Below are 27,703 nucleotides of genomic sequence, written 5' to 3' on the forward strand. Positions count from 1 at the left end.
AACAGATACAAATCTGCTGGAAATACATCTGCAGCTGCAGGACAACAAACATAATCAAAATTAAAATAAGAATCTCATCGCTCAGCCGCAGACAAAGCCAGACAGAGAGGGAGAGAGAGAGAAAGATACATTCCGGCAGATATGAGACACGGCGAACAAACGACAAACGACGCCAACAAATTACGCTTTTTCTTTCGCTTTATTGTCGGCAATTTATCCGCAGCTAAATTGAAATACACACCATTTACCTGCAGACAACTGACTCCTTGGACAGTGACAAAACGGGCACGGGTCGGAGTCGGGCTACGGGTGGGAAACTACGGAATGGCAAGGCTTGGCAGGGCTTGGGTTAGATCGTGACATCATCTTCTGGTGACCTGCAGTCAGATGGGTCGAAATAGAGGGGAATTCTTCCGAATACAAGGCTGAAATGGGGTCTGTGGTTCCTGGGGAAGTGCCTTGAGGGTCTGATGTCAATCGAAGGATGTTTTTGGGGTCGATTCGATTAAACCTTAAGGAAATGGAGCTTCAGACTCGTGTGTAGCCCCTAGGCCCTTGGAAAAAGTGCTACAATCACAGGTCTGCCCCCTGCCTGCCATGCCCCCATTGGCGTGGCGCTCGCGTCGGTCCGGGACTGGCAGAGTTTTTGATTTTAATTTAGATAAAGTGCGCGCTATGGAAATCAGTTTCGCTGTAACTTTCGCGGCTTATCCGCGCTCCGATCCGCGCCCAGACAACTAAACACTCCATGAAGGGGGGGGGCTGCCCCCCGTGGAGCTCAAGGTAAGCTGTAAATTGCACGCTTTCATGTAGATAATTAATCACCGGGAGCGTTCCGCCGGACTGGGGAGCGTGGGGGGGAGCAGTGGGGGTTTATTTTTGCATCGAACTCCATCCAGTGCGATATTTGGCCTGGGGCTGGCTTTTGCGGCGAATGTAACTGCACTCCTGTGTAGATTTATTCCCGATCTTATCCGTATAATTTCAGGCCGGACGGAGGTATTGTGTGGTTGGGGATTTATGGGGCTTGGGGGCGCGGAAGTGAAATCAATTATACGCCCCGTTAGACACTCGATGCACGAAAGGAAACCAAAATGATTTGCTAGAAATTAAAGCAATTAAACATTTGGCAGGAAATCGAAAGAGATGCAAGATTTTTGGGAAATCCAGGGATCGCACTGGCTTGGAGCCTGGCCAAAAAACAATCAAAACTTAACTATCGAGAGACACGGCCAGTGATGGAGCCAAGGACCTGCCAGTGCAGTGGGGAAAAGTGGGGAAAATGTGGAAAATATTCAAATGTAACTCAATTCCCAGCCAGCCACCAGAGGACGAGACATTCTGATTTGATTTATTTATAAGTTCAATTTGTGGACATTATTTTTGCAATACCAAAAGCCAAAGCCTTGATGTGGACACCAGGGACTGAATGCAGGCGAAAGTCAATTCAATTTGCCAGGGCCAATATTTCTAAGGGGCAAGCGACGGGCAGGGCGCCAGCCACATGCCACAAAAAGTTGCAGCAAACAACAACTACGGCTGTGCTCTGCCCCACACAACAACAGAATGGTGGGGGGAGGGAGGGGGCACCAAGAGACGGTGTGCTCTCTGTGCTGCACATAATTACATGAAAAGAAAATTAGTGTCGAGATTCGCCTCGAGAGCCGCTCCAGGTGAAAACTTTTAATGAGCAATTTTCTTACAAAATTTTCCAAGTGCTGGAGCATTTAATTTTTAATTAAGAAATTTCTTTTTCGGTTACGGTTCGCGGAAGGACAGAAAGCCTTTCTTCGACGTCGTTTAGGGCACCAATAATTCTTCTGTATTTGGCCTGTTCGAAGTTCGAGGAGTGCGTGTGGGAGGTGTTTGCTTTTATTTATCGGTGGCCAGGAGAGCGCGTCCAGACCCGTGCTAATGGCCGATTGACACGCCACTTGGCCTTGATGGGGAGGCTTTTAGCCCGGCTCGCACTAGACCGAAAAAAGCACAAAAAAAAAACGAGAGAGACGAAATGGTGCTTTCACACGATTAATGTGTGTCTGTGAAGGGGACGATGTGTCCGGTCCCCTCCCCCCTCACCGTACAGGGAGCCCTCTAATGAGGTGCTAACAGAGCGTGCTGATTGCTGCCATTTTTGATAAGCAGTCGGCATTAATATTTCCTTCCTGGCGTGGCTTTGCTTTCCAGCCCCGAGCCTTCCCCCCGACTATATTCTAGGGCTATTCGACCCCCCTATGGGGCCTTGGAATATAAGTCATTGATGAGCTCTAAAAACATGCTTTAATTTGGAATCAAATAAACCCCAAATCAAAATCTAAGGTGCAACGTCTCTCGGCTGCAGAAAAGGGCTACGAAAAAGAATGGCGGACTGCACGAATGTGTTCCGGTGCCGGCGCCTGGTGGTTGTGCGGGTAGTGCGTTGAGATGTGGCATGCCCCCGCCCTCCCAGGGTGAACAATTAAAGTGCCATTTCAAATATGTATTTCCATATTCATAAATCTGCCTGCATGCTGGGAAAACTCTCTTCTGTCTTCTGTTCTACGACCATCGACGTTGTGTCGTTGTGGGGGGCTTTCGGGGGGGCTTCCGGGGGGGGCCTGCTGCGACTAAATCAAGTGTCTGTTCGGTGTCAGTTTAATTGCAAACGTAAATTGGATGCTGTCATTTGGTACGTTTTCATTTGTTCGAAAGTTCATGTCGCCCTCGCCCCCGTCCCCGTCCCCGCCCCCACTGTGGGGGGTTGGGGGGTGTGCCCTAGAAAGATCCCAGAGCTGCTTCCATTGACTTTTGCTGCCTGTCCGTTCTGACGGAAGGACATGGCTGGCAGCTGCCTCGGCAGCAGGAATCTGCAGAGAATGCAAACGTTGCACAAATCTCAGAGCTCTGTTAATTAGACTCATTTCGGAAAACTGGCAGCTTGTGTATTCGTATTCGTGTTCCAAATTGTCATTTCTGGCAAGGAGCAGCAGGTCCTTGACGGCTGGCTTGTGGGGGAGTCCACAAATGTTAAAATCTAGACAAGATCGGGCTTCTAAGGACCCAGCTGCCAGAGAGGTCTCTGGCTCAAAATAGTGAGCGGAAACGCTCATTCGGATAAGATTTAAGGAATTATAGCTTCGAATGTGGTTTCAAAGACAGGAATAGACATTTTTGCGTTGATTTCGAGTTGATTCGGGATGAATTTCCATATAAAACATATAGAAACAATCCTTATAGACTTGCTTATAGCGAATCTCAAGGGGAATTCATGGGAATTCGTGGGAATTTGTGGGAATTTGTAATATAGAATTGATTTCTGCAGAATATGGCAATGCAGTGTTCTGGAAATAGATTCGTTGTATAGTAATAGGAAAGGTTCGACTGTATATGATCTAGTAATGGGGTATAAGGCACAGTTTAGTAGTCCCTATAATTATCGCTAGATCCATGGCAAGGAGACATCGATAGGTGTTATTTTGGGACTATATTGGATAGGTGTTTCCCCCCACTAGTGTTTTGTTGTTACAGATCTCCACTCACTGCTCACCCGATCACCCGTAATATCTGATTTGAATCTAGTGTCAGCAAAGAGTTAGCACCTTATATATTTTATACACCCCATACCTATACGAAAATATAGAAAATATTGAAATGGCTGCACGAAAAGAGCGGAATAACATAAGGATAAGGAAACTGGTGGCTGACTTCCGCGCCGCGTACGACCCGCGCGTGAAGCAACTGTACGCTGACATCCACGAATGGCAGCGCTCGCATGGAATCGGCCGGGAATGGACCGAGGAAAGGGCCGAGGAAAGGGCCGAGAAAGGGCCGAGGAAAGGGCCAAGGAAAGGGCCGAGGAAAGGGCCGAGGAAAGGGCCGAGGAAAGGTTCGAGAAAAGGGCCGAGAAAGGGTCCGAGGAAAGGGCCAAGGAAAGGGCCAAGGAAAGGGCCAAGGAAAGGGCCGAGAAAGAGGCCGAGGAAAGGGCCAAGGAAAGGGCCAAGGAAAGGGCCGAGGAAAGGGCCATGGAAAGGGCCGAGGAAAGGTTCGAGAAATGGGCCGAGGAAAGGGCCGAGGAAAGGGCCAAGGAAAGGGCCAAGGCAAGGGCCAAGGCAAGGGCCGAGGCAAGGGCCAAGGAAAAGGAAGAGTCGGCCAAGTCGGAGCACAAGAAAAGGAACGGAAACGGCAGCAGCAGTGGCAGTGGCAGTGGCAGTGGCAGTGGCAAGGAAAAGAACATAGCCGTCTACTGGCAGTACGATTTGAAGGACTTTATGCGGGGGGAGATTAGGCTGTGCCACCATGGCCATTCCCTGTATCTTCATGCGGTCTACGACTCCCGTAGACGGCCACGGGAAATGAATAGTGAAATTGTGCTGCCCGTGAATGTGGACCCGTGGAACATATCCACCAAATTATCATCCCGTGGCCTGCTGACTATTACCGCGCCTCTCAAGACCGATGTTCCCGAAGAAAAGAAGCGTTAAATATACATTTTGTTTCGTTATTGATGGTAGTTTTTGTATTTGGATCAAGACTGAGGCTAGAACGGGCAGGGTGCTTGAAGCGGAGGGCAGGGTGGCCAGGACACCACCGGCTCGGGGCTCCAGCAGGCAAAGGGGCAAGCGTTGGGCAGACACGGGGCATTGGGCAGACACGGAAGGAACATCAGGGGCGGAGCGGCGCCGAGGGCTGGGCTCTGGCCACTCCTCAAGTTCTGCAGCAGCTCCGTCTTCAAGTCCTCAATGGGGGTCTTGCGGCGGCAGCAGTTCGCATCCCATTCGTCGACAAGCGGGGGGCAGCCCGGCATTGAGAAACTGTCGCCGTACTCGCTCTGAGGACCGGCAGGACACGTCGGGTCACACACTGGGGGACTGGGATCCACTGTTTCTTCCCCGTTCTTTGGGTTTTTCTCATAGCTCGAAGAGCTCTTTCGACTAGAAGCACTGCCCAAGCTTGTCGCGGAATTCCTGGGCGTAGTTTTGCACGTGCAGGACGATCTAGTGTTCCTTCCCTGAGATCCTCTTTTCGGGGGCTTTGTGACGGAGTCTTTGCCGCAGCCCCTCGATACCACCTTTTTCTGCTTCGATTTCGACTGCTCTTTGGGGCCAGGCTTTGTATTTGAGGCCAAGGACTGTTTCTTAGCCTGTTTCAGGTCCCAGCTGTCTCGCGGGCTTCCCTTTTCCGGAGCGGGGCCACTGGAACCTGTTTTATTGGGGCACGTGGGGCAGGTGCAACTACCCATGGTGGGAGCACGGCCGGGGGGTTCTTTTTTGCGGCCCTTTTTCGGGAAAGACGTCGCTTGATTCCGGGGGCTGCTTGGAGTCTTGGGACATTGGAGTCTTACTTTTTTGGGGCAATTGTTTCGCGGTGCGTCGCCCGGCTCCGGGCACCCGCAGGGCTTTAGACATTTGGGGCTGGCGCTTTTGCGGCACGTCTGGCAGGGTCTGGGCGGCTCGGACGGACCTATCGGGCAAGGCGACTGGGGGCTTATCCTGCAAGGAGCAAGGATCCCCGGTGGGTTGTCCCCCGCGCGAATGGTCAGGCAGATGTTTATTTGACTGGGCTGCACGGGCTCGATCGATTCGTTGCGCTTATTCTCGTTGCCTCTACAGCTGGTACAACAGCTTTTGATGCACTGCTCGCTGCAGCTCTCGCTGCTGCTCTCGCTACAGTTGTCGCTGCTTCTCTCGCTACTCCTCTCGCTACAGCTTGCGCTCTCCATTGAGCTCTCGCTGAAATTGTCGGTGCTTCTGTTCCTCGAGTACTTCTCGCAAATACTGCACTCGTCAGAGCTACAATCAGAGCTTCCAGAAGACGAAGAGTCACAGCTTTCTTCGCGACTCCGAGCACCCTGGGCGTTCTCGTGGAGCACATTGAACATGGAATATTCCTGGTATTTTCTGCCATCATCTTCGTTGGGATTTTCCAGGCCCGGTCCTCTATACAAGGTGGGGTAGCGGCTGCCGCACCCACACCCTACAGAGGTCAAGTTGAAGGCATTACCCGGCTTGTAACCTTTTAGTACCAGAGATTTTCTATTAAAAAGATGAGATCTGTTGAGGCAAAGTTTCGATTTCTTAACAAACCTAGAGATTCGGTCCCTCAGTGTTTTCCGGCCAGGCTGTCTTCCATCTTGCCCAAGAGAGTGGTGCGATCCTTTATTGGCAGCCAGTTTGGTGGCAGATGTCGACGGTAGACTGTCGCAGCCTGCATCCAGGCCCTTGGGCGCCGACTTGTCTTTGTGGGGAAACAGGTGGTTCCGCTCTCTTCTCTTGTAGGGTATCTCGACGGTGGAAAAGGGCACAATTCTGCTTGCCTTCCTGTGGCATTTTAGCACGTAACGAGGTATTTCCGAGCTATCAGCGTAACCTTTACGTTTAGGGCAGTGTTTCGATTCTAGACCATCTGGGGAGTACTTGTGCGGCTCAGGAATGTCTACAAAGTATTCGTACAGCTTAGAGGGAGTTTCTCTTCTTGATTTGTGCTTTTTCTTCTCCTCGTAGTGCGGGTTTCGATGGGGAACTTCTTCCTTGATAAAGGGCCTGAACCGTCGCGGAGAGTCTTGGCTCTCCTTCGCATGTTTTTTCTCTTTTTTCGAAGAGGCCTGCTTCTCCTTGTGATTGAAGCTATCGCAGTGTCTGAGCCTAGCTTCCGTCTTATGATATCTATCAGGATATTTATCCACCTCCGGCTTGTAAAATTTATTAGACTTTCTTCTATAACCCTTTTCGTCTTCTCGTCGTGCAAGGTGCTTGGTATCAAACGTATCATAATATCTGGGGGCTCGCTTGGGGGCACGGTTGCGTGGGCTATGTCTTGCCTCACAATAATCGTTGCCTGAAAACTCCCTGGGTGCCTGCTTCTCATCACATATTTTTCTGTATTTGTGGAGGTCGTGGTGCGAACTCGAAGAATAATAGCCCGGGGAACTGCAGTTCGTTGGATATTCGGGAGGTACCGCCCTTGGCGGTCTATAAACGGGAATACTGGGCCCCGGCACTAAATACTCGCCGCTGCATACAGACCGAGAAGGGTGCTCCGAGTAGAGATTATAGGATGCCACCGACGGAACTTTTGCGTACGACAGATGCTCGTGGGACTCGTGGTACTGTCTGGGTACAGGTCTGTTCTGGTAGTACCCATAGCCGGGATCGGCATAGGCCTGAGCCCTGAATGGATTGGTTTCTTCGGGGTAAAGTGGTCTTAGGTCTGGCTCCCTTATCGCTTCCCGTTGGGGCTGCGGTGGATAATATCTGTCGCATGATCTCTCTGGGGCCCCGTACCAGGCGCCATTCCCTTCGGGAGACCCCTCAATGCTCCTGGCCGTCTTGTAGGTTCGATAATGAAAGTGTTTACGGCTTTTGGTGTACTCTTTGCGTCCAGGGATGCAATTTTTGTGATCGTTGTGCATAATATCATGACTTTGTGCATAGAACTTGTTGGGTTCTTCCAGCGACATGGCGCTTTCCCTCATTCGATTCCGTATCCCCCCACCAGGATTGCGACCTGGAAATAGTACTTTTATATTCGGGTGTTTTTGTGCGCACTTTGGATCGACTCACTTGGTCCATTGCGGTCCGCGTCTATCTGGTGGTATCGCACCTCCTCCGATATATCGATATTGAAGTGCATGCAGTCTCGGTTCTCCGTCTCGGTGCCCTCCATGCGGAAACGGCTCTTGGAGCTGATAGTTAACGCCATTCTCTACCAGCTGCGCCGCGCCACTCATTCTCCTACAACTAGCTGATATTATAGTGAATTTCTTACATGTTTAAAATTTGTTTATCAAGTGAGAAATAGGACAGGATTGTCTAAGACTACAATTTGTAAATATGTGCATCGAGAAATCAGTCTTTTATTTGGTTTTTCTACACAAAACTGTGCCTATTCATGTGCCCATCACTGTATTTTCCCCGCTCAAGCGCCTAGTTTTTTGCGCTTAGGTGTGCTGTTGTTGTTTCTGATCGAAAATCGAACTGTAAAGACTCTCACACGCACAGCCGAAGCCCGCCGCTGCACACGCATACACCTACATACAGGCTTGCGTTTCGTTTTTGCATTGCGACCGAAGCGCCGCGTCTTATCGCTTGATCTTTCGATTCTCCTTTTGCTCGACTTCTTCTTTGTGGATGGTTTGTGGAAATTTCTACCTGAAATGTTGTTCGCTTTACTGCCGCCTCACATCATAGAGCCATAGAAATGTGAATTTTTTGTTAGGGTTCACAAAGGGAAACAAATTAAAAAAAATTCTTTTCTTTATAAGGCTTGAGGTTCGATAATATAAAAATATTTTTTGGGTTTGAAATACACTTTGTTATTTAAATTGATGAGTAGCATTCCAGAAGAAGAACTTAAATTTGTATTTTTTTTATTAAAGAATAGAAGTTTGAATGGAAGTTGAAAAAAATATTTTATTGTTTTTTTTTATAGAAAATGCTTTGAGTCTGTACTACTGATCGTCTGTGTATAACCTGTAAGCCATCAGTATAAATATTAATATTAAATCAATATTTAAGATAATCCAGTAATTCTTAAACAGATGTACTCCTTATGGCGATCGCATCCACGACGTACCTTTTAGTGGACTTTGGACATACAATTTTATTGGTTCTCCAAACATGAGCGTGCTTTAAATATAATCTATCTATAATAAATTAATAAAGATAAATAATATTAAATCAAAATAATATTAATAAATAAATGATCCCGTAAAATATGTATTCCTTGAAAGAACTTTTAAGAACATGCGACTAAAAATGCAGTTCGACAGGAAAAATATATAAAAAAAATCCAGGGATCCAGAAAAGTTAATTGGCAAAAAGATTTGAAGAAAGAATTCGTGGAGGAAAGGTAACCATACTGAAAAGGTATCCAACATTCCTGGGATCGAATCTGACCCTGAGATACATTGAATAAAAGCGAGCGCCATTCGGTGGGAGTTTCCAGTCTGTGCAGCTCCAGCTTCCGCTTTTAATTGCAGCATTAATGCCCCAAGTGGCAACAACAAAGGATGTGAACGACATGGAATAGAGGGGAATGGGGAGCGGGAGCGGAGGGGGAATGGAATGGTCGTCATTACTTCAAGGGTGCTAGAAAATATGTTTTTAATTGCGGAAATATTTCCATTTCAAAAATGGATGTGATAATTATTCAGAATTGCGCAAATTTTCATCACATTAAAAGTGCAGACAATGGGGGGGATAGTAAAATGCAGCTAGCGGATAATGAAACCGTGTTCAAGTGCGGAAATGCTGAAAATTATTTCAATGAAACAGAACTAAGTGCTTTTTAAGTGCCCGCCGCAACCGGTGGGGCAGAGAAGAACTCGAATACGGACATGGACCCAGGCACGGACACGGACACGGGAACACTCTTTATAGAATGCCATGAAAAGCGACAAATGCTTGGTATCCTGTACAAACAGAAATCGAATTATTTCGGAGATTCCAGGATATTTACATTTTTGAGAGAATCTTTGTGACAGGCTTTGGGTAGATTTTTGCAGAATTATCCCCTAGTATGATAAGACAGACCTTCACGGAAGGTGGAACGAAGCTACAATCGAAGCCAAGTACAAACCGAAGATCAATCAATCTCCTCAACGACTTCTCCTTGCCGAAGACGGACTCCATCGTGGGGCATCTGCTTTGGTAGTGAGTGGAGAAATGGCTGTAGCCAGAGCCTAGTAGAGATCACTTTCCAGCGTGACGATCAATCCAGGTCTCTTGCGTTAGAAGTCCTCAACGGAAGACAATCATTTAAAACCCTCTTTTGTTCAGTGCATTGGCGGGTGTCTTGGGTACATACAGCTGGAGCTGGTCTTCTAGGGCCTGAAAATGACTTAATTGTCGGCTAATAGCCGACACGTGCCTTTGATGTGGCTAATTGCGCCAACTAAATGGTGACGTGGAGGTGCTATAAAAGCCATTACCTGAGCTGAACCTAAGCCGCATTCAGTGCAAATCAAATCAAGGAATGACACCCAAAGAGACCCCGACCAGGAGCGACTACTTCCGCGACCAGTGGCGTGCCTGGCGAGTCCTGGGAGCCCTGCAGCTCAATGCCGGGAAGTACTGGAGTGGAGCCATGGTCCTCAACATTGTCGTGGCCCTGTACGCGCCGGCGCTGCTGCTGTCCATGTTCAGCTTCGAAACGCCGCTGGAGAACATCACGAACTTCAGTCTGTCCATCACCTCGACGGCGACGGTCCTGAAGTTCTTCCTGTACGTCCTGCAGCTGGGCAGGGTCGGGGACCTGGAGGTGGTAATCGCGCGGCTGGACGACCGGGTGGAGGGGGCGGAACAGCTGCGGCGCCATCGCCTGATGGCCAAGAAGCTGCGGCACCTGTCCAACCTGTTCCTCTACACCTACGGCTTCGTGCTCTTGAACTCGGAGTTCTCGTTCCTTTTCAGGAGCGAGCGGAGCCTGCCGTTCCCCTCGTGGTTCCCCTTCGACTGGAAGACCTCGACGGTCAGCTACATCGGAGCCCTGGGCTTTCAGCTGGTCGCGATATTCGGTCAGATACTGCAGAACTTCGTGGACGACTCGTTTCCGCCGCTGGCCCTGTGCCTCTGTGCGGGGCACTGCCAGCTGCTGATCCTGCGCATCTCCAGAATTGGCCACGCGCCCAGCGAGCAGGAGGCCAACGAGGCAGAGCTCGTCGACTGCATCAAGGCCCAGAAGGAGCTGTACGGGTAGGCATCTCCAGCAGTACCCGATAAGAATCGTAAATGCCTCTCCTTTCAGCTTACTGGAGCTCACCAGAGACGTCATCTCGGGACCCATGCTGATTCAGTTCTTCGTGATGGCCCTCAACATTGGGGCCACCATGTTCGGGCTGGTCTTCTTCGCGGACACCATGCAGGACCGCATGTACTTCGTCTCGTACCTGCTGGCCCTCGTCCTGCAGACATATCCCGTCTGCTACTACGGCAGCCTCCTGGAAGATGCCTTCGGGCACCTCCACTATGCCGTCTTTGGCAGCAACTGGGTGAGCCAGAGCCGCAGCTACCGGGCCAGCATGACGATCCTCGGCGAGCGAACCAAGCGGCATCCGCGCCTGCTGGCGGGCAGCCTGGTGCCCATCCATCTGAGCACCTTCCAGGGGACCTGCAAGGCGGCCTACTCCTTCTTCACGCTGATCGGCAACACGCGCGAAAGGGTCGGGCCGGATCGCAGTCAGAACTAGTCGCCCGGCCGTACAACTCACAGTTTATCAATAAATAAACACTCTCCTACCCTCCCACCCTCCTCGTAAATCCTTTGTGCTTAAATTTCGCGTTAACATGGCTCTGGAGACAATTTTGGGAATCAAGGGACCCGACTTCGTGATGCTCGCCTCCGAGACAATGCAGGCCAAGTCCCTGATCTTCATGAAGGATGGTAGGGCCCACTCTTAGCTCCGTCTGATCTGATAGCTGATCTGTGCCTCTTTCCAGACCAATCGAAGATCCACCGCCTCTCGGACTTTTCCATGATTGCCACCGTCGGCGATGGCGGCGACACCCTGCAGTTCACGGACTTCATATCGAAGAACCTGCACCTGTACAAGATCGCCAACGGGTACCACCTGAGCCCCCGGGCCACGGCGCACTTCACGCGCAAGAATCTGGCCGACTACATACGCACCAACACCAGGTACCAGGTGGCCATGCTGCTGGCCGGCTACGACGCCGTCGAGGGGCCCGACCTGCACTACATCGACTCGTTCGGGGCGGCCCAGTCCATCAACCACGCCGGCCACGGCTGGGGCAGCATCTTCTGCGGCAGCATCCTGCAGCGCTTCTGGGACCAGAAGCTCACCCAGGAGCTGGCCGTCTCCATCCTCAAGAAGTGCGTGGCCGAGATCCAGAAGCGTCTGATCATCAACCAGCGCAACTGGGACGTCTTCGTGGTGGACGGCAGCGGCATGCGGCAGCTGGAGAGCATCAATCCGGCCTCCCTGAACTATGATGTCCTCAGCCTGAACTGGTAGAGCGGCAGCATTGTGTTCCACAGTTTCTTAAAGCCCCAATAATTGTGCTCTTCGTTTGGGCAAACTTTTATTTTAATGCTCGAACAATTTCCCGGGGATTAGTGGGCTTTGGCCGGCGGCCCAGCGTAGAGTGGGGTAAGCCTCTCTAGGGTGGACGAGGACGAGTACGAGTACATGCCACGGCTGACTGCGTCCATGTATTAGCATATGTGGCATCCTCTTGTTCTGCACATGGCCAGCCCGTACAAGCCATCTGTGTAGTGGGGCGAGTGGGTTTGTTTGTGCAATAATGACACGAGTACGAGTACGAGTACGAGTACGAGTACTCGTACAGCAATGGACTGGCGACTGACGACTGGCAACTGCTGCATGAAACGTCAACTGTTGCGAATCGGAAGCTGAAAAGCCAACATGTCTCTATTTCCCATTTGAACAGCATTCAGTCAGCCGGACAGACAGACACTCTGGCAGGGGCTGTGGGGGGTTCTGGGGGGAGGGTGGAGTCAGCAAAACTCATAAAAATGAGCACAGATTGCTGCAAAAATGCACTGACGTTGTGCAGTGTTTAGCTGAGGTTAGAGCTGGAGCTGGAGAAGGTTCTGTGTGTCTGCCCGCCGCTATAGTTGCAGTTTTCATTGCTAATTGGCCGCACATGACAGAGTATCAGCAATTGAGGGGGTCCTCGGGTCCGCGGCACCGTGAAATGTCAACAACGAGAGGCAATGAATGGCGAAAAAGCATTGTGGAAAGATCTCTGTAACCAGAGCCGATGGTCTCTAGAAAAAACCCAAGTGTGGGATTGAGTTGAGGGGTTTTTGGAGCCAGCAATAGAGGGAATAAAAGACCACACTCCAGCCGGGAAATTAAGGGAATTCAAGTATGTGGAGGCCTTTGGAATACCGCGTGCTAAATCATATTCATATGGCATTCCATATATCTCAAGGACCCCCGAATGTAGTGCGCCTGCCATTGGAAATTAATTAGCAATTAAATTGAATTTAATTTTCGAGCTCGGTTTCGAGAGTCTCTGAACAACCTGTTTCAATATCAATCACGTGGCCTGAAGCCTATTGAAATTTAATTGATTTATCTAAAAAAAAAGAATAGTTTTTCCATGTTTTCCAAAGTTTTTTTTTTTTGCTAGAGCAGGAAAAACTTTTGACATGTGAGCGTCTCAAATGAGTGCTGCTGTCGGACGGGGCACCTGGCACCTGGCACCGCGTCTCTCAAATATATGTGGAGGAGTACTTAGTGTCTCCACGCTGGGGAGATAATGTGCATGTAACCCCCGTGTAAGCGTGCCCCAACCGCCATCCAGCATCAGCAATTTGTGACGTTTAAGGGGCGCAACGAGGCGGCGACTTCTTGACAGGACATTAACTTACTTTTGCCAGGAGCAGGAGCAGGAGCAGCGTCTCCGACTGTCTGACTGTCTGACTTCTGTGCGGATGAGTGTGTGACGTCTCTGATGATGATTCATGATGATGATCCTTGCAGTTTTCTTCTTTCCTTTCTTGTTGTTTCCGTTGCCATTTTTCATTGGCAGACGAGGCGGATGGGGCGAGGGCGGACGGAGTGCCAGAGGGCCTTTTTCGACAGCCTATTAGTTTTTATTATTTGTTGCAATTAGTTTTCTCGGCCTGCGACGGATACGGGTCCAAGGACAACTCCGCACGGAGGCCTCTGCTCGTCTTTTATGACACTTTTCTGCACATTTTTCACCGGAATGAGCGTCATCTGTTGCCGCTGGCTGCCACGACTGCGTTTTTTTTCCCCCCCTCGCCGGCATTGACAAGAGCCCAACAATGGCTGGATGGCTGGCTGGCTGGCATTCCGGCCGTAGTACTATCTATGATAAATTATGGCCAAAAGTCAAAGTCATCAATCAGAGGGCCATGTTTTATTTGCCGCTCGTGGCCATTTGCCATTTGTTTCGAGCCCCACGCCCACACCCCGTCCAGCCCCTGGCATATGCACAAGGATCTGGGGGGGGGTACAGATGGTAGCCCGAAAGGATTAAATATATAATTCCGCAAGTGCGTAGACAGCCCAGGTGTCGGTGGCCGGGCGACAAGCATTTCGATTTAATTTTCATTAAAATTCAGCCATTAAATATTCAAAGGGTAAACTGCGGCCAAAGCCCATTAAAATTCCTTGAAGACTCGCAGAGCGACTCGAGCCCCAACAGGGCTCCCCCCTGGCCACCAGGTGACTCCTTTTCATTTTCGAGTGCTTATTAAAATTGCAAAGGTCCAGGATTTGCGGACATTATGATGCGGTGGCTGCGAATTTATGCGGCTCGTAGTTGAAGCCGAAACCGTAGCCCGGACCACCCGTTGCCGGGCCTCGGCTGCCTCCGTTTTTTACTCCTGTTTAATTATGCATTTTTATCTGGAAGTCGTTCGGACTGGGGGCCAGGCCACAGCCACTTTGCCATTCGAGGTATGAAAGCAGCAAATCTATGGCATCAACAGCTTCACAACACTGAGAGAAAGGAGTGGAAAATGGGAGGAAAAAGAGGTAGAACAAGTGACAAATAAGAGTTGGCTAGAACGGGGCCTAGAAGGCGGAATAAAGGGGGAAAAGAAACATACTTATGGCTAGGTTTCTGGGGTTTGTATTTCAGATGAAAGGGCCTTGCTTCCGAGGAAATGTGGGCTCTGTTCCGAGCAAACTGTGAGCTCCTATTTCCGGGAGAAAACCGCACAAGTTTCCTACTTCGAATCTGCACTCACAGATACGCATTCAGCCGCCATTGTATGGGTCCCCCAGGGGCCTCGTCGGGGTATCGAATGCCTGGCATTGATGTCACTCGCAGCAGCAGCAGCCGATGGGAACCCCAACAATTGACAACTAAAGTTGCAATTAGGAGCAAACGAAATCCTTTTTGCCCTGCTCCAAGGAATACAAAATAAAACGCAACGGAAACGGAAACTTTTACGACATTTACACGTACGTACGGGTGTGTGCGGGTGTGTGCGGGTGGGTACGGGTACACATTCACACGCACCCCGCCCTGCGTGGGTCCCCCGTGAAGGTGCGCTCAGGTTTTTAGTTATTCAGGGGAAAATGCCTTGGGGAAATTAGTGGAAAGCGAAAAATGCTGTACGCAAACATTCGTTCCGTAAGTATTTTGTTGGGGACCCGGTTACGTCGTTTAAAAAAAAACCTCAAGGAATTGTTGCCTCTAACGCGACGGAATCCGTGGATCTATCGGATAAGCTGGCCGCTAAAATTGCATTTTGTGCATCAATAAACGGCCCATAAATTCTCGTCTGTTGCGAGTTGCAAGCTATTTTAATTCGTTGCTTTCGAGGGGCATAAATCACGACACATGAGGGAGCCAGAAGGGCTGTGCCATCGATTGCCGATTGCTGGCAACAAAATGTTCCATCGACGGCATAATTTATGAGGATGCGCGGATTCCAGACCGCGACGAACCCGGATACACATGTGACATCAGCAGGGACCATTCCGACATTAATGCTGTCCTTCAGGCGTGGGCTTTCCGCTGCCAAAGCCGTGACATGTCGAGGCCTTAACTCGGACTGTGGGAGAGCTACTAGCTAGATCTGGGCTTAAACCATAAATAGGTACTGACGATGGGGATACAGAAAACACGCAAGGGATAGACTCTCTTTCTGTAAAGTTTATATCTCGTCTCTGGAAATTCATAATTTCTCTGGGAGTTGTAAAGTGAACAAATGTTTTCGTACCTCATGCCGGGGCATACTTTCAGCATATTTTATTCCAACATTCGTTCATTCGTCTATTCATTCGTCTATTGTGCTGTAAAAAAGTTCAGACACGAGTACGAGTGGGAGTACGAGTGGGTATAATACAGTTCTTTCTATCCAGCATCCTCCATTCTCCATCCACCATCCTCCATCCATGTTGATAATCCCTCAGACCATCACTTCACACACTTTTACCCATGTGGTGCTTCCTAAACTGCATCTGCAGCTGGAAAAAATACACACACACGAGCATAAAAGGGGGGAGGGACACAGAGAGAGGGAGTGGGAGTGGGAGTGGGTTTGTGGGGGAAAAATCCATAAAAAGTTGCAGTTAAACTTTTCAACATTTGTCAGAGTCAGAGGATTTGTTTGCCTTTGGGGCTGGCCAGAGCCAACATTCTCCCCCATCTCGAGGGATTGAAACCCCCTTCAATATCTACTCTGCCACCCTCTACCACCCCCTCCATTGGTACGTCTGTCCCTCTGATTGTTTGCCTATTTTGTTCGTACGTCCCACTATTTGTTTTCTTTCCAATTTTGTAATTTCAAACTTTTTCTATTGATTTCTTGGCACGCATGAACACCTTTAGCAACAGCGACGACAGCGGCAGAGTTGCCAAGTTCCTGGTGGATGACCATGCGTGGAAAAAAGAAGGAAAGTTCATGAAAAAAAAACAACAAAAAAAACAAAAGAAGTGGCAAAGAACTTTCCAATGCACTTAACACTCTGTTTCGAGGAAACCGAAGGAAGGAAAACGGAAAATGGAATGGAGGAATGGAGAAATGGAGGAAAAACTGTCAGTTGCATGGGCAACACATTTATTAATGTGTCAATCGGATTGAAGACCTCCGCAGTCGAAAGGAGAACGAAAAAGTTGCCCACGGGTGGGGCTCGAGACTCCCGGGTTAAAGCGTGCTCTATCTGCCCCAGCGCGAGTGTTAATCAATTTTCTAAAAAAAAAAAAAAAAAAGGGGGGAAACAATTCGAGCCACAAAATGATTACATGACCCCCGTCCCCGCCCCCACTCAGAGGTGGCCCCTTCCGGTGTTCCTCTTTACGGCCGCCACAAAGGAATTGTAATTATTCGAATTGTTACTCGTCGCTTGCCTAATGACTATTAGCTAAATGAAAACATTGCGTGCCGGCGACATTTTACTTGAATGGAGAGGAGGGGCCATGCACCACCACAGGCCCCAGCCACAGTGGGGGGCGAGTGCTTTATTTGCTATATTTCATGCCTGCCCGCCTGCCTGCTTGCCTGCCTGCCTGCCTGCACTTATCTCCGATTGTTCATCGGTGGGGAGTCGGAGGCTTCGGACTCGCCAAATGTAATTTGGCTTGGGGCAGAGCTTCGATTCCAGTTCCTCTTCAGGAGCGTTCGAGTACTCCTATGTATGTTCTAATTACTTGGCCCCTCACTGAAACGCCACTTCAATTTGAATTAAAATAAGTGGCGGGGGGAGGGGGAGGGGGTGCGCGGATCCTGGACACAGTTGGCGCCACAACTTTTAATTACAGCCGCACAAAATTGCAGATGCAGCGCGGCACTCACAGACCCTCAAACCCCAAACGGGAATGGGAACGGGAATGGAAATGGACAAATCCAAAAAGCATATTAATTGCGGACTGCGTAGGCGTCTGCCGTAATAGTATATAATCGATTTAAGCATGGGCATTATGCGGCCGGGCAAGGGTCCGTGTCCGGCTCTAAATTGCAATTCCATGTATGACAAATGGGTTTTCGGGTCTGGCACAAGGAAACAATATTCGCACTTTAAATTGAGTTTATTGAATGGGTATTTTTAGCCAGAGCCCGGGTCGGGCCGGTCCGGGCCTGGCCGTTCCCAAAGGGGAAGCTCAATCGATATTCTTCCATTCATCTGGGTGTCTTGGGCCGGCAGCTGGGGGTTACTTCCAATTAGAAGCTGTTGCATGTAGCAATTGATCATCAAAATCAGTCCACACGAGACGGTCCCAGTCCATCTGCATGCCCTGCCGATGTAAGCCATCCAGGGCTCGTTATTGTTGCCACTGGCTACCCCGTCAATTGCAGCTGGTGGTGGCTGCACCACAAAATTCAACGCAATTTGTAAAATGAAATCGATTCAATTGATTGTTGACTCCGACAAGCACCCACACACACACACACACACCCACACACACTGGCACAGCCATTGTGCAACCTCGCACACACAGAAGCACAGAGAAAGGAAGCACCATCCTGGTGCTGGTGCTGGTGCTGGTCCTCGTACGAGTAGGAGTAGGAGTAATGCCAAGCGACGACGGTGACAGGTGTCTGAGGGTCTGAGGGACGTGTTCATATCGGTCCCGGTCCCTGTCCCTGTCCCGGCCTGCTATACGTGTGTGTGTATGCCTCTGCCTCTGTGTGCGTTGCACTTTACTTGATTAAATTTCAATATTTACTAAAATGTCGCCGAACTCTTTCTGACAGCTCTGTAAATTTCATAACCGGAATCGACATAAAATATGGTCAACTGTGTGTAAATATAAGCCTGACAAGCGCATAAGTTGACTGAAATGGCTTTCGATGGTCCCCCGTTATCTGACTCTTCCTTTGTTGCTGTTGCAACAATTTGTTGGAGTTTGTCGTGTCCTTGCCGCCTAAATTTTGTGGCTAACTGCCATTTTGCGAGCACCAGATGTCAAAAGCAATTACTCAACTCCCGACTAAGGAGTTGCCTTTTACGTCAAAATACTGTATTTAGTTCATTTCGAAATACTCGGAATAGTCAGATTGAATGAAATAAAATTTCAAGCGAAGGAAAATACTTTCTGTTAAAAAAACTGCCCCTTCAAGTGATCTCAGATGGATAAAAGCAACACCCAGAAGACCGTCGCCATTGATTCGAGGTGAGTTCTCCAAGTGAGGAGCGTAGTATTCGTTATAGCCACGACCCTGTTTTCAGGAGTGAGGCTGAGAAAAGTTTATCTGAAGACTCCATATCTGATATGATGTCCCAGACGGCTATAAGCGATAATCCCAAGATCATTGTGGATGCGAAGTAAGTTCTCCTTGCAAGGTACACTCGTATTTCTTGTACCTACTGTACTTTTTCCAGAGATGAGGCTGAGAAAAGTTTATCTGAAGATTCTATATCTGATATAATGTCTGAGATGGCTATAAGTGATACTCCTACGATCGGTGTTGATGCGAAGTAAGTTCTCCTTGCAAGGTACACTCATATTTCTTGTACCTACTGTAGTTTTTTCAGAGATGAGGCTGAGAAAAGTTTATCTGAAGATTCTTTATCTGATATGCTGTCCAAGATGGCTATAGGAGACACCCATGAGAAGTAAGTTTTACAAGACACTCGTGCCTCAGAATGTCCTGTACTTACTGTACTGTTTCCAGAGATGAGGCTGATATGACGATCCACATGGATATAAGGGATACTTCTACGATCGTAGTGGATGCGAAGTAAGTTCCCCTTGCAAGATACACTCATATTTCTTGTACCTACTGTACTTTTTTCAGGCATGAGGCAGAGAAAAGTTTATATGAAGAAAGTACATCTTATATAACGTCTAAGATGGCTATAAGTGATACTCCTACGATCGTTGTTGATGCGAAGTAAGTTCTCCTTGCAAGGTACACTCATATTTCTTGTACCTACTGTACTTTTTTCAGGCATGAGGCAGAGAAAAGTTTATATGAAGAAAGTACATCTTATATAACGTCTAAGATGGCTATAAGTGATACTCCTACGATCGTCGTTGATGCGAAGTAAGTTCTCCTTGCAAGGTACACTCATATTTCTTGTACCAACTGTACTTTTTTCAGACATGAGGCTGAGAAAAGTTTATCTGAAGATTCTATATCTGATATAACGTCTAAGATGGCTATAATTGATACTTCTACGATCGTTGTTGATACGAAGTAAGTTCTCCTTGCAGGGTATACTCATTTTTCTTGTACCTACTGTACTTTTTCCAGAGATGAGGCTGAGAAAAGTTTATCTGAAGATTCTATTTCTGATATAATGTCTAAGATGGCTATAAGTGATACTCCTACGATCGTTGTTGACGCGAAGTAAGTTCTCCTTGCAGGGTACACTCATTTTTCTTGTACCTACTGTACTTTTTTCAGACATGAGGCTGAGAAAAGTTTATCTGAAGATTCTATATCTGATATAACGTCTAAGATGGCTATAAGTGATACTCCTACGATCGTCGTTGATGCGAAGTAAGTTCTCCTTGCAAGGTACACTCGTATTTCTTGTACCTACTGTACTTTTTCCAGAGATGAGGCTGAGAAAAGTTTATCTGAAGATTCTATATCTGATATCGTCAAGATGGCTATAGGAACCCATGAGAAGTAAGTTTTCAAGACATCTCTTGTAATGTCTTTTTACTGTACTGTTTTCTGAGATATCTGATATAACGTCTAAGATGGCTATAAGTGATACTCCTACGATCGTCGTTGATGCGAAGTAAGTTCTCCTTGCAAGGTACACTCATATTTCTTGTACCTACTGTACTTTTTTCAGGCATGAGGCAGAGAAAAGTTTATATGAAGAAGTACATCTTATATAACGTCTAAGATGGCTATAAGTGATACTCCTACGATCGTCGTTGATGCGAAGTAAGTTCTCCTTGCAAGGTACACTCATATTTCTTGTACCTACTGTACTTTTTTCAGGCATGAGGCAGAGAAAAGTTTATATGAAGAGAGTACATCTTATATAACGTCTAAGATGGCTATAAGTGATACTCCTACGATCGTCGTTGATGCGAAGTAAGTTCTCCTTGCAAGGTACACTCATATTTCTTGTACCAACTGTACTTTTTTCAGACATGAGGCTGAGAAAAGTTTATCTGAAGATTCTATATCTGATATAACGTCTAAGATGGCTATAATTGATACTTCTACGATCGTTGTTGATACGAAGTAAGTTCTCCTTGCAGGGTATACTCATTTTTCTTGTACCTACTGTATTTTTCCAGAGATGAGGCTGAGAAAAGTTTATCTGAAGATTCTATTTCTGATATAATGTCTAAGATGGCTATAAGTGATACTCCTACGATCGTCGTTGATGCGAAGTAAGTTCTCCTTGCAAGGTACACTCATATTTCTTGTACCTACTGTACTTTTTTCAGAGCATGAGGCTGAGAAAAGTTTATCTGAAGATTACTATTCTGATATAACGTCTAAGATGGCTATAAGTGATACTCCTACGATCGTCGTTGATGCGAAGTAAGTTCTCCTTGCAAGGTACACTCATATTTCTTGTACCAACTGTACTTTTTTCAGACATGAGGCTGAGAAAAGTTTATCTGAAGATTCTATATCTGATATAACGTCTAAGATGGCTATAATTGATACTTCTACGATCGTTGTTGATGCGAAGTAAGTTCTCCTTGCAAGGTACACTCATATTTCTTGTACCTACTGTACTTTTTTCAGACATGAGGCTGAGAAAAGTTTATCTGAAGATTCTATTTCTGATATAATGTCTAAGATGGCTATAAGTGATACTCCTACGATCGTTGTTGATGCGAAGTAAGTTCTCCTTGCAAGGTACACTCATATTTCTTGTACCTACTGTACTTTTTTCAGGCATGAGGCAGAGAAAAGTTTATATGAAGAAAGTACATCTTATATAACGTCTAAGATGGCTATAAGTGATACTCCTACGATCGTCGTTGATGCGAAGTAAGTTCTCCTTGCAAGGTACACTCATATTTCTTGTACCAACTGTACTTTTTTCAGGCATGAGGCAGAGAAAAGTTTATATGAAGAAAGTACATCTTATATAACGTCTAAGATGGCTATAAGTGATACTCCTACGATCGTCGTTGATGCGAAGTAAGTTCTCCTTGCAAGGTACACTCATATTTCTTGTACCAACTGTACTTTTTTCAGGCATGAGGCAGAGAAAAGTTTATATGAAGAAGTACATCTTATATAACGTCTAAGATGGCTATAAGTGATACTCCTACGATCGTTGTTGATGCGAAGTAAGTTCTCCTTGCAAGGTACACTCATATTTCTTGTACCTACTGTACTTTTTTCAGGCATGAGGCAGAGAAAAGTTTATATGAAGATTCTATATCTGATATAACGTCTAAGATGGCTATAATTGATACTTCTACGATCGTTGTTGATGCGAAGTAAGTTCTCCTTGCAGGGTACACTCATATTTCTTGTACCTACTGTACTTTTTTCAGGCATGAGGCAGAGAAAAGTTTATATGAAGAAAGTACATCTTATATAACGTCTAAGATGGCTATAAGTGATACTCCTACGATCGTTGTTGATGCGAAGTAAGTTCTCCTTGCAAGGTACACTCATATTTCTTGTACCTACTGTACTTTTTTCAGGCATGAGGCAGAGAAAAGTTTATATGAAGAAAGTACATCTTATATAACGTCTAAGATGGCTATAAGTGATACTCCTACGATCGTTGTTGACGCGAAGTAAGTTCTCCTTGCAAGACACACTCATATTTCTTGTACCTACTGTACTTTTTTCAGACATGAGGCTGAGAAAAGTTTATCTGAAGATTCTATATCTGATATAACGTCTAAGATGGCTATAATTGATACTTCTACGATCGTTGTTGATGCGAAGTAAGTTCTCCTTGCAGGGTATACTCATTTTTCTTGTACCTACTGTACTTTTTCCAGAGATGAGGCTGAGAAAAGTTTATCTGAAGATTCTATTTCTGATATAATGTCTAAGATGGCTATAAGTGATACTCCTACGATCGTTGTTGACGCGAAGTAAGTTCTCCTTGCAGGGTACACTCATTTTTCTTGTACCTACTGTACTTTTTCCAGAGATGAGGCTGAAAAAAATGTATCTGAAGATTCTATTTCTGATGTAACGTCTAAGATGGCTATAAGTGATACTCCTACGATCGTCGTTGATGCGAAGTAAGTTCTCCTTGCAAGGTACACTCATATTTCTTGTACCTACTGTACTTTTTTCAGGCATGAGGCAGAGAAAAGTTTATATGAAGAAAGTACATCTTATATAACGTCTAAGATGGCTATAAGTGATACTCCTACGATCGTTGTTGACGCGAAGTAAGTTCTCCTTGCAAGACACACTCATATTTTTTGTACCTACTGTACTTTTTTCAGACATGAGGCTGAGAAAAGTTTATCTGAAGATTCTATTTCTGATGTAACGTCTAAGATGGCTATAAGTGATACTCCTACGATCGTCGTTGATGCGAAGTAAGTTCTCCTTGCAAGGTACACTCATTTTTCTTGTACCTACTGTACTATTTTCAGGGATGAGGCTGAGAAAAGTGGGTCTCAGGAGGTCATATCTGATACAACGACCCAGACGGACCAGATAAGTGACTCTTCTAAGATCGTTGTGGATGTGGAGTAAGTTCTACAAGGTACGATCATATTCGGGTGTGACCCATGGACCTCTTTTCAGGAATGAGGCCGAGAAAAGTGTGTCTCACGTGTGCAAAACGTATTTGACGACCCAGATGGCTGTCGATGACTCCCTAGAGATCGACTGCAGTAGGAAGTGAGTTCTCCAATGTACTTTACTTTCGCTTTCCTTAGTCTAATTTCTCCAGTGCCGAGGCGGAGGACAGCGTAGATCAGTGGCCACAGAAAGACACATCTGTTGCGGTTACATTCGTGGAGCCCAAGACTGTTGACACAGATGATAAGGGACCTGAAGCTGAAGAGCAAGTGCCCAATATTGAGGAGCCTGTCGATACGTGGGGCCTGCTCACGGGTCTACAAAACCATAAGACTGTCGCCAGTGAGTCGGATAAGGTCAAAAAGCAAGTGGGGTCGAACTCTTATCGCTCCGGACAGCTTCCCGTGTTTATGTGGGACTCCAGCTCGGAGGAGGACGAATCCGTAAAGCCTCACGTGGATATTAATTACGAAAATATCTTTGAGGACGTGAGCAAGCTGAGCGCGGTGGAAAAGCATCTGCAGCTGCTGTACAGACCCTTCAGCTGTGTGATCGAGATGATCTGCCGGTTCAACATCTTCGAGCTGTGCATCCTGATCTCTGACTCCAGCTACGATCCGGGCTGCCATCCCTCGGTCTCGGTCCGCACCGTCAATCCCACTGGCCTGGTCAAGATCTATGCGGGCGGCAAGATGGTGTCCACCGCCTTGACCGCCGAGTCGGCTCTGACCTGTCTGTTCAAGGTGGTGCGGATGGTGGAGGAGTTGGACTTCAAGATGGACGTGAATAACCTCAGTCAGAACATCGTCCACGCCTCCTTCTGCATGCCCTTCAGCCTGGACCTGGACCGTCTTTACGAGCAGCATACCACGAAGGTGACCCGCAACTGTCGCGCTCGGCCCTTCATCACCTACAGCACCGAGGGGGAGGACATAGTCTTTGCTGTCTTTCCCAGCGGCTTCGTCCTGGTCCTGCACTCGACCAAGCACTCGAAAACCCGGGCCGCCATCGCCGCCCTCCTGCCGATCCTGGCCCAGTACAAGGACGGATCCACGAAGCAGTCCGAGAAGCAGGGACGCGTCTGCGGCGACGTTTCCTTCAAGCTGTTGTGGGAGCACAGGCTCGAGCAGGACAAGGATAGCCAGCTCCTCTACTCCTAGAATACCCCCCGCCCCCCAACCGCTCTCCTGCTCCCCGATCATAGGTTGGGATCTCGTTTGTTTTGTTTAATTTCATTTTTGTGCTCTGAAATACCGTGAACATTTGTCATAAACCAAAGTTCCGCACGTGCACTGTTTACACTTTCGAGTTGTGAAACTTGTTTAAATACGTGATTTATTTACCAGCCAGCTGCTCCAGCTACATCCAGCTACAGCTGCTCTACCGACCACCGAGCAGCACTATAGGATAGGGCTAGGCCTGGTCCAGGCCCGGAGTCGCCTCAGACATCACCCGGCCAAAGTTGCGCCCAAACACACAGAACAACAAACAAATTGCTGGAGAAGTTACCACTGGTTTCTGGGCGGCAACTGGGAGCTGCAACAGGCGCATACATAAATAACGAAACATTTTCGCATTCTTGCCGCAACTTTCCAGGCAGGATGTCACATTATGCGGAACAAGTTGCTGGAGGGAAGACCTCGAATACATTTCCGACGTGCTGAGAGCACCTACCCGAATGGCTCTGAACTTTCCGCATAAAACTGTGACAGGAAGTCCCATTTTTTGTATTCACAAATCTGCTATGCGTAATTACTGGAGTTACATTTTTCAATATTATGGTTTCCGCTCATACGAATGAGTCTTCCCTGAGATCCACTTTCAAGCGATCTAGAGCTAGAACTAAATGGTGTTTTAGGCGCTGCAAACATTTGGGAAAGACCGAAGGCTCTTCCTTTGGCAGCAGTTCAGGAAAACCGATGATCCTACTGCCCTAAAAGCTCCTAAACTATATGAATGGGATAAAAAGAGTGGATTTTTGACTCTATAAAAAGACCATCACTATATATTTCTTCATTAAGTCCACGAGTGAGTGCACAATTTCGCTCAGAAGTTGCCGAAAGTTGCCCCCAGCAAAGAACTACTCGTATAAAGTGCCTTTGGATATCACCGATACACAGTACAAATGAACCAAAAAATCCGACGGCTCTATCTCTTTCAAGTTGAGGTTTTAAACTTGGTTGCCCACGGGCACTTATTGGCCAAAAATGAGCTGGGAAAAAGCCACCAGAAGGGGGGAAAAACTACAGATATGATGCAGAAATCGATGGCGATGAGCTGATGTTGTGGCAATCCGGGGAATCCGATTAAAAAGTTGCACCATCAAAGTTTAAGAAAGGAGATGAAAACAGGGACGGAGGGAGGGGAGATACGTTCCATGAATTATGCATTTTTGCCCAAGGACTTTTTGCTTCAAAGCTACAAATTATCCAGCTTGCCGGCCAACGAAAAGGGTTGCGGCTGCCTTTGAAGATTAGGCAACTCTGGCCGTGGGGCACTGGCATTCTGACTGTTTTCGCATTTATAAGTGAACACCGACTGCATAAACGTGAGGGACAGCCTGAATTCGAAGTGCTCCCCACAAAGATTCTGGGGGAAAAACCAGACCACTTTCTGGAGGGAGAAAAGGAAAATCTCCCATAAAGATTTTAAAACAGTGGCAACTGTCTTCTGGCGGTTAACCTCGCCCACAAAGGTGTCGCAAATGGACTTTTGCAATTTTAATAATTGCTCAGAGTGGCAAACTGGTTCGTTAACCATCAACGGGCTGGCTGGCCCACAGCCGGAAAGACTTTTTGCATATTTAACAAGCCGGAATTTAAATGAAAATTAATCCCACTCCAGGAGCTGCAGCTGCAATCCTCAGTACCGTGCCGCAAATGTGTTTGCTTTGAAAAACGAAAGACCAAACAAATTATTCCGTGTGCATATGGGATTGCCCGTTTGCTCCTCTGTTCTGCAGTAAAGGTTTTAATCAGCCCTCACAAGACGGCCCAAAAAGGATCTAAATAAATCAAACGGTTTTGTTGGGACTTGAAGCCAACTAATTCTGGTTTTTTGTCCCATATGTTAACTCCATCACCGAAAGGCCAAGAATGGGGATATATTAGTTTTGTGTAGATGTGTGTAACATCAAAAAATGTTTGTATTGTGTAATCGATAAGCATCTATAGACGATTCCACAGAGATATGTCTCTCTGAACATCTGTCCACCCTTGCCTTGGTGAGTGCCTTTATCTCAGAGACTATCAACGCTAGAGCGACCGAATTTTGCATCCAGTCTCCTGAGATATCACACTGAAACAAGTTTTTTCTCAAAATCTTGCCACTACCTCCATAGGGCCTCCACACAGGATGAAAATCGGTGGCATCCACATGAAAAATCGGAGAAAACTGGCGGAGGGAAGCGCTTGGTATTGGTGTGGGAAGAGAGAGACAGTAGCGGAGAAATGGAAATAGATTAACGGAGTGCAAGATCTAACTATCGGTCCTGGTGCCTTTCTTTCTCTCTATGGGAAAAGCGCATCTCTCATGACAAGTGCGGTCTGCGTTGGCTGTCCTACCAATTAAACACCTTCCCCACAGGGGAACCCAACGAAAACGATACCAAAAGACAGACAGAGAGATATATTAAATATATTAAAAGAGTTCCATAAATCATAAGATTACATATAAACGGACAGAGCATCGGGTATACAAGTAGAGCTCTCGTTTTTGATGAACCAAAGATCTAGAAAACTGTGGGAAAAATACACAGCTTGCCCGAATCCCAGATGTGATTACAGGTGTCCATACCACAGACAATTTGTTAACCTGCAAAAACAACAAAAGCAAACATCGAAAGAGATTTTCGCAATTATACGGACTTTTTCCCTGTTCCATTCTGTGGAAAATTGGCAATTAGGCCTTGCTCGTCTCTAGCAAGAGAATGGCTAGAATGCAGGCAATGATTATTGGAAATTTTCTTCGGCACATGCCGGGCAGAACAAGTCCTCGTCCTCTGTCAATAGTCGTATCCTTGGGATTGGGGGCGAATACATAAATCTAAAATTCAAAGCGCCAATAAATTTTCATTTTGATAAACCCCCGTAAGCCTTTTCATGGCCAAAAACAAACTTCTGTGATTTATGAAGTTCTCGGCCACTTCCCTGCTCCTTGGGCAATAAAACACGCAGACTCGTCAGAGCCATCTATGAACACGATACGAAACTTTTGCCCCATGTCCCATGTCCCATTTCCCATCCCGTGCTCATAAGTATTCACATTTTAAAGACTCCATGCGCGCAAATAAAAAAGATACATATAATATTCACTAATGTTTATGGGGCGAAAGAGTGCTCTTTGCTGGCCATAAAAACGGAAAGTTCTCAAGTGTCAAAACAAATTACTTTTTAGTGTTCCTAAAAGCAAAGTGGGCTACCATAAAAGTTATTACAATAAAAACTGTTCATCTGTTAATACAATTTCCATGGAAAATCATCGATTTCAATTACAATATCGTTTGAGAGTCGAGTCGCCGGCCATGGGGCCACAGCTTGCGCTGATGTAAATCCATAAACAGAACAGAGACATGCTCGTCCCCTCTCAGATATTGCTGTATTGC

The 27,703-nt window shown here is 47.1% G+C and overlaps 5 protein-coding genes across 34 annotated transcripts; 4 read left to right on the plus strand and 1 right to left on the minus strand.

The window, feature by feature from the left end:
- Positions 1-3,767: 3,767 nt before the first annotated feature.
- On the plus strand, positions 3,768-4,460 carry LOC117188717 (eukaryotic translation initiation factor 4 gamma-like). The gene has a single exon (XM_033392985.1). The coding sequence runs from the start codon at positions 3,768-3,770 to the stop codon at positions 4,458-4,460; it is 693 nt and encodes a 230-aa protein (XP_033248876.1).
- LOC108164190 lies at positions 4,455-7,787 on the minus strand. Of its 2 annotated transcripts, none has more exons than XM_017299807.2 (3): positions 7,539-7,786; positions 6,063-7,482; positions 4,455-6,011 (listed from the first exon to the last, which is right to left on the minus strand). In XM_017299807.2, the coding sequence occupies exons 1-3, from the start codon at positions 7,675-7,677 to the stop codon at positions 4,517-4,519; spliced, it is 3,054 nt and encodes a 1,017-aa protein (XP_017155296.2). In that variant the 5' UTR covers positions 7,678-7,786; the 3' UTR covers positions 4,455-4,516. The 2 variants fall into 2 exon arrangements, with proteins under 2 accessions (XP_017155296.2, XP_017155297.2); XM_017299808.2 differs by having other exon boundaries at positions 5,882-5,991; positions 7,539-7,787.
- A 1,924-nt stretch (positions 7,788-9,711) lies between these two features.
- Positions 9,712-11,166, plus strand: LOC108161162 (odorant receptor 23a). The gene is made up of 2 exons (XM_017295383.2): positions 9,712-10,670; positions 10,723-11,166. The coding sequence occupies exons 1-2, from the start codon at positions 9,952-9,954 to the stop codon at positions 11,162-11,164; spliced, it is 1,161 nt and encodes a 386-aa protein (XP_017150872.2). The 5' UTR covers positions 9,712-9,951; the 3' UTR covers positions 11,165-11,166.
- On the plus strand, positions 11,163-12,014 carry LOC108161524 (probable proteasome subunit beta type-2). Its single transcript, XM_017295802.2, has 2 exons — positions 11,163-11,358; positions 11,415-12,014. Exons 1-2 carry the CDS (start codon positions 11,262-11,264, stop codon positions 11,948-11,950), a joined length of 633 nt encoding a protein of 210 aa, XP_017151291.2. The 5' UTR covers positions 11,163-11,261; the 3' UTR covers positions 11,951-12,014.
- Positions 12,015-17,546: 5,532 nt separating this feature from the next.
- LOC108164200 (serine-rich adhesin for platelets) lies at positions 17,547-24,399 on the plus strand. Of its 29 annotated transcripts, none has more exons than XM_033393798.1 (29): positions 17,551-18,560; positions 18,617-18,712; positions 18,770-18,865; positions 18,914-19,003; positions 19,063-19,128; positions 19,186-19,281; positions 19,339-19,434; positions 19,492-19,587; positions 19,645-19,740; positions 19,798-19,893; positions 19,951-19,984; positions 20,079-20,140; positions 20,503-20,598; positions 20,655-20,750; positions 20,962-21,057; positions 21,115-21,210; positions 21,268-21,363; positions 21,421-21,516; positions 21,726-21,821; positions 21,879-21,974; positions 22,032-22,127; positions 22,185-22,280; positions 22,338-22,433; positions 22,491-22,586; positions 22,644-22,739; positions 22,797-22,892; positions 22,950-23,048; positions 23,104-23,199; positions 23,252-24,399. In XM_033393798.1, the coding sequence occupies exons 1-29, from the start codon at positions 18,517-18,519 to the stop codon at positions 24,258-24,260; spliced, it is 3,516 nt and encodes a 1,171-aa protein (XP_033249689.1). In that variant the 5' UTR covers positions 17,551-18,516; the 3' UTR covers positions 24,261-24,399. The 29 variants fall into 29 exon arrangements, with proteins under 29 accessions (XP_033249717.1, XP_033249705.1, XP_033249698.1 ...); XM_033393799.1 differs by having other exon boundaries at positions 17,553-18,560; positions 18,923-19,003; XM_033393807.1 differs by lacking the exon at positions 22,032-22,127 and having other exon boundaries at positions 17,549-18,560.
- The last annotated feature ends 3,304 nt before the right edge of the window (positions 24,400-27,703 follow it).

The sequence above is a fragment of the Drosophila miranda genome, chromosome 4, assembly GCF_003369915.1.
Source record: "Drosophila miranda strain MSH22 chromosome 4, D.miranda_PacBio2.1, whole genome shotgun sequence".
NCBI lineage: Eukaryota > Metazoa > Arthropoda > Insecta > Diptera > Drosophilidae > Drosophila > Drosophila miranda.